We start from the raw sequence: 12,691 nt of genomic DNA, 5'->3' as shown, positions 1-12,691 counted from the left end.
TTGGAATATGTGGATGAGCTTATATATGCACATGCGTGGTAGTACATTTGGCAGAAGAAGACAAACTGGGATGCATTTGTATTTTGCGTATAGTGCAGCCACATCCCAAGGAGAGGCTCATGCTCTACTGGGCCACTGTAACTTTACTAACAAAAATGGACCATATATATAGAAGGATGAAGTAAGTAATTTCACGCGTCCTTTACTCTGCATGTGGGTTTTGGGCCCACAGCTAGGCAAACATCCTTCGTCATTGTGTGCAGCCTTGTAGTTTGTGCAGCTCAGATGAGCTTGGAGAGACAAAGGGTGTAACAACATACTGCAAGAGTTGTGAGCGCACAGCCCTGAATCACTCCTGCTCTCAGTTTGTATGTTTTTTAAAAATTAAAGCCTCGAGAAACCATCGTCATTTGAAAGCTAGGTCATTAATCATCTCAGTATGTCATATAATTGGAAAAAAACCCCCACTGAATCTGCAGAAACCATCTTCATTTTAGTTTATATTTTGCCTCTGAGTAACTCTTTCAATGTTTTACTTATAGGACTGGAGTTAGTTAATTTGTATTGCATAGCATTTGAGAGGGGAACTCTTCTGCAACCCTTTGGGTTCTGCAGGAATCCATTTCAACCAGCTAATGAGCTTGGGTGGCGCACTGTTGTGTACATTAAATTACAGTAGCAGGGAAGCTGCTGTGATAACTACTTTGTTCACCCTCTTGGGCATCCATAGTATAACCTAAATGTGTCACTTGCTTATTCTTTCATGCAAATCTATTACATGCTGCAGCTTGAAAGAGGAATTAATATAAAATCCTCTAATACGCTCTGAATCTTGTTGCTTTCTTCACAAATTCGTTGTTGTTCTAGACCCTTGCATGATTATCAAAAGGAGATCCTCCCCCAAGTCTACAGATGTAAAAGCTAGACTGCATTTCTTCGTGTGTGGCTTATAGTTTTGGATTTACTTCAAAACGAACGATGTTATGCTATGATGTTATACTGTGATATTGGTGTTTGATTTATGCTCAGAATACACTATTGACACTGTAGTACTAGCACATGAACTAAGTGAATAAAATGGTTTGGGCTCATCTCCTGAAAAATGGTGGCAGATGATTCCTTCAAGAAAACTGAATTATATGTCTACCTGGGACCTTCATTGTTAGGTATTCCAGTAATAACAGCACAGCACTTAATGGACTAAAGATACTCCTTTGTTGTCATAGTTATAATTAAATCACTTTCTCCTTGTCCAGGAAATGAAAATTATGGTATTAACATTTTCCAAGATCCACAGTGTCATGTAACAAAAAGTTTCAGAAGCTGGAATCTCTGAAGCACAGTGATATTGTTCCCTGCTCTTACTCAATTCAGATTGGTTTGTTTAAACATTGTTTTGTTTAGATCAGGGGTGGGGAACGATGGCTTGTGGACTTCAACTCCCAGAATTCCTAAGTCTGCATGACTGGCTCAGGAATTCTGGAAGTTGAAGTCCACAAGTCTTAAAGGAGCCATCCTTCCCTACCTCTAGTCTAGATTCAAGGGTGGGATTCTACTGGTTCAGACTGGTTCTATAGAACCGATCGTAATGATTCTGCACAGTTTGGAGAACCGGCACATCATGCCCCTGGCTGGCCCCTCCCCTCCCTGCCCAGTCAGTCCTTATCGCCCATGCACATCATCATGCACATGCCCGACATCGCTGACTGTGTTCTCCCTTGCCCAGTCACTCCTTAAGGTATTTCTTTTTTCCCTCTCCTGATGATCAGCTGTTCAGATGATCAGCTGTTCCGGGATTCCCCTTGCTGTCTTACTGCTTCGCCCAGGAGGCTTCCTTGAGGCCCATGAAGGCAAAAGGAGAGGGGTGCAGCAACCCTCACTCCATTTCTTGCCTTCCTGGGCCCCAGAGATTCTTCCTGGGAGCAAAAATCCTCCCAGGAGACTTCCCTGAGGCCAGGCAAAAAATGGGCATGGGGATGCCCAAAGGCCAGCCAAGACCCAAAATGGAACATGGAGGGAAGAGTGCTGCGTGCCCCCCCAGGAGGCTTCCCTGAGGTCCAGGAGGCAAAAAATGGGGGGGGGGTGCTGCCAAAAAAAGAAGAATCCATGCCCACTCAGTCACATGGCCATGCCCACCTAGTCACGGCCACCTAGCCACACCCACAGACAGGTTGTTAAAAAATTTGAATGCCACCCCTGTCTAGATTGATGTGAGACACAAAAGCCCATCAGTTTCTTTTCCAAAGCAAATTATGGCATTGAGCCTGTTACCAGGGTGAAGAACATCTTATATGGAATTCTGTAGTCATTTCTATCATTACATAACAGACCTTCTAGATCTAACATGGAAAAAGATAGATTATTTCCACTGCTATTATAGTAACAAATCTAAAAGCACAATTACATTTTTAAAGGAATTTTAAAGAACTGCTTTCAGGAATAGATTGAGGCCATTGGAATTGGAAGGGCAAAAGCAGGATGATAAATGGTAAGTAAAGCTAGAGATTATTTTCCTACTTGTGACTTAGCATTTTCTAAAGTCATTCAACTATTGAGGTTTCAAAGTAACAAGAGAAAAGAGTAATGAGAAAAACCTTTGTATCACTTTAGCAAGAGAAGGAAAATGCTATGAAGATACTTTTAATTCACTATTGGGAAAATGTCCAGTCAACGGTAGGTATAGCATCTTAATTCTGATTGTGCCTTTTATCCTTTTCTGTTACAATGTCGCCAAGAACGCAGGGTAAACAGCTTTAGCAAGTTATAGCAATAGGACTAAACAAAGGTTAACACCATATTGTAATAGTTAAGGTGCTGACCTAGAATCCAGGAGACTATCAATTCTAGTTCTGCTTTAGGCATGAAAAACCAGTTGGATGACTTCAGGCCAGTCACTCGCTCTTAGCATAACTTATCTCACAGGATTGTTGTTGTGGAGAAAATATGAGGAGGAGAGAGTATTATTTATGTTGACCACTAGAGTTATTTATAAAAAAATAAAGGCGGGATTAAAAAAAAATCTAATAAATAGATAACATATAAATTAAAAAAAAACTCTGAACTGACATGAAAACATGAAGTAACAATATTAGCAAAGTCTCCAATTCTGCTAAAAAGTCAAACAAGTTACCAGCTTTCCTTTAAAAATAAATAAATAAACAAACAAATAAATAAATCCTATTTGCTTTTCCCTCAGATTCCCTGAAAACTGATTCCTGTCTTCAATTGTCCCAGGATTGCAAATTTCAAATAATATAATCTCTTTCCCCAAAAAATTATACTATATTAATTTCTTGATTTCTGGAGTTAATTCTTCCCTTTTCTCAACCACTTTCTATTTCAGGTCCTGTTCAGCTTTGCGATTTGATTTTTCAGTCCCTTTCGTTTCTTCTCTTACAGCTTTCTCTCTACTTCCTGCCAGATCTAGGACTTCCATTTTGAATATATTTTTCAAATGTCACCCTGAATTGTGCTTAGTCTTATTTCTCCTGGAAAATCGACTACTTTGAGCTCCAACAATCAAAGCAAATAATATCACACAAATTATCATGGTATGTGGGAATAAGTTTGTCAGAGGGGTGTATGGGTTGGTAGGTGGGAAGCGTGGTTGCCTAGACAATGATCAGAAAAGAGAGGACATGCACCACAGCTAACCTCTAGGCTGTAAAACAGATGGAGGGAGATTTGTACTTTCAGACTTGCAAGATTCTGTTAATGTAGCCTTCCAGTAAAGTAGAATTAACTCACCTGATCCTGTCTTTTATCCTTTTCTGTTTTCTGGTCTACCTGAGAAGGCTGACACCAATTTTACAAGTTTGACAGTAAAAGTCTCCTGCCATCTCCCAAGGTCATTTCCACATACCATACACAAATGGAGTAAAATGATTAAGGGCATTACACAGCAAGGCTACCCAAAAGCAAACAGCTACGACCTGATGGGCTTCTTTGACTCAGTCAAGTTCCTTCCCTATGACTTTCCAGAAAAGAGGGAAGAGGGATTTCTTATACAGATTTGGGGAAAAAGAGAAAAAAATGAAGATGATGTGCATACAATGGAATTATGGGAATGCCCAAACAAGCAAGAACTGACTGCTTATGCAGAAAACCTAGGTGGGAAGTCTGAGCAGGAAAACCAGGGTGGCATTTTGGGAGACCCCTAAATTTAAAGCTGATTTGTTGATAGAATGTTTTGGACCTTCTCGCTTACAAAGGAAAATTATTACTGAGTGTTTTGTTTCTGTGATGCTTTCAAGCATTTTGTTCCTTAATAGGGTGCTCAGAGCAATTTGAATAGGTCAGGCAGTTCTTTGAATCCCATAGGCTAAGGAAGGAATGTATGCTTACCTTTGGGACCATGTCCCATGAGCTCTTGAATTCAGGGCGTATTCCAGTTCAAAACGGCTACGCAAAGCGGCAACATGGCTGCGTCCAGGGCATCCCCGAGTGACTAGGCAGTCTGATGAGGAGGATGGTGACAAGGAACCACTGCTATTGCTGGAGGCTGGTGACATCAGCTAGATATAAGGAAGAGGACATTATCAGTACCTATTTATGACAACCCCAAAGTCCTGTTAGAAAGGCTGATATCCCCCCTATGCATCACAAATGTTTTTGATAATGTCGTCAGCTATTTCCATTAATGGTTTCGTGCTAATTTTTGATTGTCCAATGGAGGACGGCCATTGTAATCTGGGACTCTGGAAACCTTTTTGCTGTTTTTTTTTGTCCAAAGATTTAAGTCTAGAATGTATTAGATTTAAGTATAAAATGTAAATCAGCTTCTTTGAGCAGCTATTTAAAAAATGAACAGTTTCTTTGTGATGGACGTAAGAGTATTGCTGTATTTATTACTGCAATGAGATCATTTCCCATATAATCCTATAGCAATATATTTAAAAACAATGACTTCATTTTATTGGATAGTTAGAAAGTGTATGGCAATTGCATCAAAACAGTGAGGCAAATCATTAGAATAGGCAATATCAAATGTTGGTAAATAAATAAAAATAATAGAGCTGCAACTTTCTAATGCTTAAGCTAATATTAGCATGCCATGTGAAGTTTCTTCTATAGGGATGAGAAAATGTAATTATTATTTTTAAAACTTTTGCCATCTACCAACTCAATTTCATGTAAAGTTAATCAGAATGAAAGAAACTCTCAGTTTAACAGAATAACAGGATGGGTGTCTGTTAAATCTAAATGTACAATAAATTGGAAGGGAATTAGCTATATGTGTAAAATGGTGTTAATGCATGATAAAGTGTGAAATGGGATTTTACAGAAGATAAAATGGTTTTATGTATATATAAAGTAACAAATGGAATTTTACTCATGTATAAAACAACATCTGACATGTGCATTATATCTGAGAAAGGCAATGGTCTAGCTATTATCGTACTAAAGGGAGGAAGGTATGTGTATGGGTATGTATAAAATCTGTTTATTACTCACTTCTTAAATAATAAGAAGGAAAAAGAACATGCAAAAGGGAAAACACAGTTGGTATAGAAATTTAATATTAATGAAGTAGATAAAGAAATTAATGAGATTGTATAATAGAGCTCAGTAATGATCAATGAGAAATTAACTAAAAAAACCCTCCAAAGTATATTAAATTATTTTAACAATGTGAGAAAGGATTTGTATTTCTGAATTGAGTGCCAAAAGCTCTACTCTTTGTTATTTAACAATATAGAAAGAACTAAAACATTATAAATATTTGTTTCCAAATTCCCCTTTGTAATACTCGGATAGGAAAATGGAATTAATTGTATAGAATATGCCACTTCTTTCTGCTAGATGCTTAGTAGACAGGAGAGATTAGAATGCTTTAGAGGTGCACCCAAAGAATGCTAGTGTGCACCCAAAGAGATCCAAAATTATAGTCACTGTTAGATAGGAGGAGTCAGAGTAGTTTTATTGGATGTTATTTTATTGATTGATCTTATTTTTTTCATTATTCTTTATTTATTTTACTCGTATGCTATTTATTATTTAAATTATTATAAATAAGAATTTCTTTACTTTTATTATTATTTATTTATAATAATAAGGTAGACCAATGGTTAGAATGTAATATTGAAGGCTAACTCGGCTCACAGGCTGGAGTTTGATCCTGATGGGCACAAAGTTGGCTCAGCCTTCCATCCTTTTTGAGATCGGTAAAATAAGGACCCAGATTGTTGGGAACAATATGCTGTCTCTGTAAATCATTCAAAGAATGCTATAAAGCACTATAGGGCACTATATAGATCTATTTATTACATGTTATTTGGCTGGTTGTTTGAAGACCCAATAGTATTTTGTAATGTGGGTTGTTCCTGGACAAGATGCATCCGCTGTGGAGCACTTGGAGGAGTCTCATGCTCATACATTGAAGCAAGATGTTATAATATTAATTATGCCAAGTGTATGTGATCCAAAACCATTCGTCTTGATTACAACCACTATTTACCACACATGATTATCCATCTAACACATGCAGATTTCAGGGTGGCTGTTCATTGTTTGTTCTGAAACTATAAATATTTTGCTTTCAGTTATCCCAAGACCAGTCATTTCCACCTCTCAATGATGTGATTTAAGTAGACATTTAAGTGAATACAAGGCAACCGGTAACCCATTGTTTATCCATTCCTTTCAGAGATATTGCCTTACTTTTAACAGGAAAATCAAATGACTACAGCGAAAAAAAGTAAAAAAAAAGTGGGAGTGACTTCTGACTTCCACTTGTGTTGCTTGTAGGAAGCTGACAGGGAGTATCAGAAATCATTCCTTCTCCTTGCAGGAACCACATAGCAACCTGCCACTTTGCTGGGTGAGTGGAGGAACAGTGAGGCATGGCAAGAAAAACTGTACACCCATTCCCCATCCTGACATGTCTCAAAGAGGAGGATGTAGGGAAGGTGCTGTACAAGTTTTGAGGGGTGCACAGGATGTGTGAGAGATGCCATATGATGCGAGGAGAGCACACTGGGTGCAGCATGAGTCGGGAAGGTATTTAGGGTATTTTTATGTGAGCAAAAGCTGTCACACAGATTGGGGAGGGTATAAGGGGGTCAAGGAGGATGCATGGGGTATGCCTAGGGTGTGCTGGTCAAGGAAAATGCATGGGCATGTGGTGCAGGTTGGTGGGGGCTTAGAGGTCTGCAACATGGGTCAGGAATGATGTGCAGGAATGTGCAAGTGGCTGGTATGGCATGAGCATAGAGGGAATGGGTGAGGCTGCACAGGTGGAGGGAGCCTTACCTGATCAACTTAAGAGCTTCTCAGAAGTCTTCCCCATTGTGGACGCTCCCTGCTAGCTTCCCACAGGGAAAGATTTCACTTGTGGGGAGTTGGCAGGGAGCATCAGCAATCATTACAAAGCTTACACATCCTGCTGGCTTCCCCACTGACTTGTGGGAAGCCAGCAGAGAGTCATGGAAATGATGATCATGTGACTGTGACTGACTACGGCAGTGCTGAAGTAGCAACAGCACAGTGGCAATGAAGCAGCCACAACTTTCCTATTAAGTGTTATTACCATGGGAGTAATGGGTCCTGGAATTCTATAAGTTAGCCATTTGAATTATCTTGGTTCAAAACTTGTTGCCTTGTGATGCACTGCTTCACCCAGTTGAAGGTTACAGACAAATAGACACAATGGATTTAGTAGTATATAGTTTTAGTCTAGATAACACATACATGACCATAAACTTACAGATAATTATACTAGAGCAGTGATGGCAAACCTTTTTGTTGTGGTGTGTAGAAAGCGCGCATGCCAGCAATAGTGTGTGCACACACATGCCGACACCCACAATGCAATGCACCCCGTCTCCCTGCACATGCGCATGCACATGCAACACCCCCGCCCTGCCCCCTTATCTGCACTGTGCATGTGTGTGATTTTCAGCCTGTTTGAAGCTGTTTTCGCCCTCCCGGGGCTCGAGGGAAGCTTCTGGAGCCTCTGGAGGCTGAAAACGGGCCTGTTTTGGCACTTCCGGTATTTCATGAAGGCCCATTTTTCAGCCTCCCAAGGCTGTAGAGGCTTCTTCGAGGCTCCGGAAGGTGAAAACAGCCTCCTTCGAGCTCAGAGGCCAGAGGCTGAAAACGGGCACGTCCGATATTTCCGGAAGGCCCATTTTTCAGCCTCCCAAGGCTGCAGAGGCTTCCCTTAAGCTTGGGAGGGTAAAAATGGCCTCAAACAGCCCAAAAATCAGCTGGAAGGCTTGCACATGCACAGTACAGGTAAGTTTGGCTGGGGCTTGTGAGCCCACACAAATGGCTCTGCGTGCCACCTGTGGCATGTGTGCCATTGGTTTGTCATCATGGCACTACAGCATGAACAGAGCAATTTTCTTTCCATTGGAACTGATATCCTTTACTAGCCTATCCACAGGGCAAAGAGTTTTAATTTGCACATTTTGTTATTAAAAAGATAATTTCTTAGTGAAAACCTGTTTATTTTATTTTTTTAAATTTCCACTTAATGTCAAAGACATGACCGCCTAAGCAGGAAAATCACTGAATACAGCCCCTTTCCTGCACTATTCAAAAGATTCTCTAGGGTGGCAATAATGGATAATTTAATTTTTATGCTTATATACCAGAAGGAAGTTTTTTAAATATAGACAACAAACATGCCCAAGAAGTAGCATAAAACTGCTACACTATGACACGACAATTTTTTTTAGAAGCAATATCAAAAAGCACATTTTATTTTCTAAAAAGAAAAGGGAGACACAAATCCAAAGCATCTTCATGCCTCAGTCCACTTAACTGACTAAGATTCTGCTTAACACTCTTTTATGTGACATTGGGACCCCATTTTGCATTCTTTTGTTAACATAATGCCTGGCTAGCTAAATATTGCTCTTATTTTGCCTTGAAAAGTATACAAGCTCCCCTCCTGGATTGCAATTCAGATGAATAATGGATGGAAACTGAACAAGGAGAGGTTTAACCTGGAAATAAGGAAAAACTTTCTGAAAGTGAGAACAATCAACCAATGGAACAGCTTGCCCTCAGAAGCTGTGGGAGCGCCATCACTTGAGACTTTCAAGAAGAAATTGGACTCCCATCTGTCAGAAGTGGTGTAGGGTCTCCTGCTTGGGTGGGGGTTGGACTAGATGACCCACAAGGTCCTTCCAACTCTATTAAACTGTAATCTGAATGGTTGTCAGTGTATTAGAATAGCAAGCTCTTTTTGAGATGACAGTTAAGTGTGAAATATTGCCTCACTGTGCTCCATGCAAGAAATAAACACACTGAGCCTCTCAAAAGTATTTCCACCCTCACATAATATGATCCAGACTTTTTACAGCATCCAGACCACATCTGGCCCTTTGGCTATTCCTGTCCAGCCCACATGAGGTCAATTAGAAATTAGGAATCATATGTTAGTGCACTGCAGGGACAGGAGAAGAAGCCAGGTTGAGTCTAGCTTTGTGCTATTGCCTTGTTGCTCTTTCAGTCGGCTGGTGGCCACAGGAGGTGAGGAGAGAAACCTCCGTCTGCACCCATACAGTGCTAGCTCCTTACCTGGAACAACCTGAGGAGATGGCAGTGGCAGTCATTGTATGAGGAAACCACCCACCACTGCCTCAGTCAAAGCATGGCCTTGCAGGTGAGCACAGCCAGAAGCTATGGATTCAGTCCACCACAAAAGTCCCAGTTCCTAATGTAGTTCCTTGGGAACATTAATTGCGTACTCCTGTATTATCACCTGCTACTGATAGAACTTGGAAAGTTAAATGGACACTGGGAGCCAGCATCCTGACCACTTAAGAGTGGTGAAATACTTTGGAAATTTTTCTAATACATGTACACGGGTGGTATTTTTAAGAACTAGTTGCTAAAATCAAACATACTTACAGCGCACCAATATTTATCATTTGTGTACTGAAGATAAGTTTGGCCAGCTCAATCATTTATTTTAGAAAATATTTGATCCATTTTTTCCCTTTTCTTTGCCCTGGTGAAAGGTATCCCTTTCCCTGATGAAACCTGAAAGCTTAGTGTCAACTCATAAAACATTTGGGGTAACTGCCGGAATCCTGTCTCAAAATCAAGAATAATAGCAATAGCACTTAGACTTATATACCGCTTTATAGTGCTTTACAGCCCTTTCTAAGTGGTTTACAGAATCAGCATATTGCCCCCAATAATCTGGGTCCTCATTTTACCATTCTTGGAAAGAGGGAAGGCTGAGTCAACCCTGAGCAGTGAGAATCAAACTGCTGGCAGTTGGCAGAATTAGCCTGCATAGTAAGGCCTTGGAAGAGAGCAAGTTTGGTGTAGTGGTTAAAGGCACCAGGATATAAATGGGAAGATCATGAATTCTAGTCTTGCCTTAGATAAGAAGTTATGGCTCCAGTTCTACATGTCTGAAATTAGGAAGCTGATGTCAGGCTCCTAGCAAGAACGACACACAAAGTTACTTTTGAGCCATTTCCTTTATTGGTCTTCACCTATAGACAGAAAATTGTCCAACTAGAGCAACAATTTGCATCATTAAAGATATACTCTAAGGATTCTAGGGAGGAGCTATCTTAACCCTTTTTCTCTCAACCAAACTATTTAAACTTTGCTGTCTCTTCCTCTTCTGGAATGCAGCCCCTCTGTCCTGGAAATCCAGATTACATTGCACTCTAGATAGAACATTAAAGATACAGTACTTTCAAATATAGCAGTTTTTTTTAAAGCTTATTGTGCTTCTTATATCATTAAATGATGTAATAACAGTCAGAGGTTCAATAGCTTTCACTATTTCCATGCTTAGGACTTCTGCTTTATGATCTGCACTTCTGATAATGTTCCAGTGGTGTGAAAGAAGTGATTGTGGCACCACAGGGCATGGCACTTTGATGGTATTGCTGATTAATTCTAGTTCATTAACTCTAATATTTGGATTCTTTCAAAAGCAACACCATTAAGATACTGCGTACAATATTTTAAAAAACTGAAATACTTTGAATCAAATTGCCTGTAAGCTCTCCTGAAGAGATGCAAATATACTTTGCTTGTGCTAATTAAATTACATTAATCACACTTGGTTAATTAAGCTTTATTTAGCTTCAGTATGGTCCAGGGGATTAGCTGTGCAAAAACTTTTTGCTCCTGTACTCATGTCCACACTACAACATTAATCCAAACTCTTATCTCTTGGATCACTTTAGTGGTTATAAGGATGAAGACTGAGGTAAATGTAAGATAGCTTAGTCATCATGTTGTAGCATCAATTATAGATTTGTCTGTTCTATTTCTTAAGACTTCATTTTAGAATTATTTTCTACAGAGAGTTGAAGACAAAGGACAAATTTGATCTAATTATTTTAGTATGCTTCTCCCATAAAGTTGTTACTGAAGAGAGGGCAGAAACTTAAATACGTATAAAATGCATGAGTTAGATTTTTCCCCCTAGTAGATGATAGCAGAATTTTGTTACATCAGTTATTGTTACTCTGCCTACCTGTTGATTTCTTGGGATGTAACCAGAGAGGGGATTCTGTCCATTTGTGGAGCATTTTGAGTCTCAGAGAGAATATCCTTAACTATATCTGGTCTACCACACATTGTCCTCTTTTCCTGCGTTGCTGTCACTAGCTTTTTTTTGCTAATAGGGAGCTTTCATTTGTAGCAGCAAATGACACACCAGGACTGATGGAATTGTATGACTATGTGAAACCATTGGAGACTAAGTTTGATTAAACTCCTTTCCCCTGGTTTTCCAGTCTAATGACGGTGTGACAGATTGAGTGAAGAGGCATTTTGTAGTATAGAAAGGCATTTCTATAATTGTCTTATAGAGACATGTCAGAAAGTGGATCAATAAGACTCCTTCCAATTTGCTTTTAAAAAAAACTGTTTTGGTGGAGAAAATAAAGGAACTTTTTTTTTTAAAGTAAAACTGAAAAGCGCAAGGATTTCCACTGTTGGCCAGTAGCTGCTCACTTATTGGTTAGATCAGCAGAGGAATCAGATATTGGCCAAGAAGGGTACATTCTGATTGGCAGTTTTTTTCCTGGTTACAATACAATATTGTTATAACCAGCAAGGAAAATATACAGTATGGTTGCCTGGGGTGTATACCCTCATTTTAGTAATTGTTGCTGTTAAAAGGTTATGTAGGTTTTTACAATGCTTAAGAAACCTGAAAAAAATGTTCATACAAAAGTGACAAAGGGATTTAAAAAATAAGATTGTTGAGTACATTAGAAAAAAATGATTTTTTTTCCAAACTACCTTCAATTTTCAGAGTTATTCCTTGTTTTCAGCCAAGAAAAATAATGAGGGGTTTAGGTATTTCCAATTATGATGACCTAGCTTTTTCCCTTTGTTATAGCATTTATTATACTTCTTTTTCATCAAATTGCTTAGTTTGCAAAGAAAACAAATAGCTTAGCTTAGCTATCCAAAGAAAACAAAGTAGAATATCTCAAAAGTATATCTGAGTTTTTCAGTAAGCAATCGATGAATCATTGTTTATTGTTCAAAATTAGCCACCCATATTTAGTAACAGATTTTGTTCTTACCTCTATGTTGCACAGACATTCTTCTAATTTGGACACCACTTCAGAAAACTCAGGTCTTCCCTACAAATGCAGCAAGACAATAACAATATGAATGTTGTGACAATGCCTTTCACACTTTGCAAGCAGGTATTTATAATTTTGAAAACTACTTGCTTGGATCTCAAGGTAGC

The 12,691-nt window shown here is 39.2% G+C and overlaps 1 protein-coding gene across 2 annotated transcripts in view; it reads right to left on the bottom strand.

Moving 5' to 3' along the window:
• LOC113436045 (serine/threonine-protein kinase TNNI3K) overlaps positions 1 to 12,691 on the bottom strand; it is a 256,652-nt gene that overhangs the window by 20,264 nt on the left and 223,697 nt on the right. For both annotated transcript variants that reach the window (XM_087930027.1, XM_026700174.2), the window contains 2 exons: positions 12,522 to 12,581; positions 4,345 to 4,514 (listed from right to left, as the gene is read on the bottom strand). In XM_087930027.1, coding sequence (XP_087786153.1) covers positions 4,345 to 4,514; positions 12,522 to 12,581 — 230 coding nt within the window. The remainder of the gene's footprint in view (positions 1 to 4,344; positions 4,515 to 12,521; positions 12,582 to 12,691) is intronic.

The sequence above is a fragment of the Pseudonaja textilis genome, chromosome 3 (assembly GCF_049901715.1).
Source record: "Pseudonaja textilis isolate UNSWEBS1 chromosome 3, rPseTex1.2, whole genome shotgun sequence".
In the NCBI taxonomy this organism is placed as follows: domain Eukaryota; kingdom Metazoa; phylum Chordata; class Lepidosauria; order Squamata; family Elapidae; genus Pseudonaja; species Pseudonaja textilis.
This window is presented reverse-complemented; position numbering and strand designations above follow the sequence as displayed.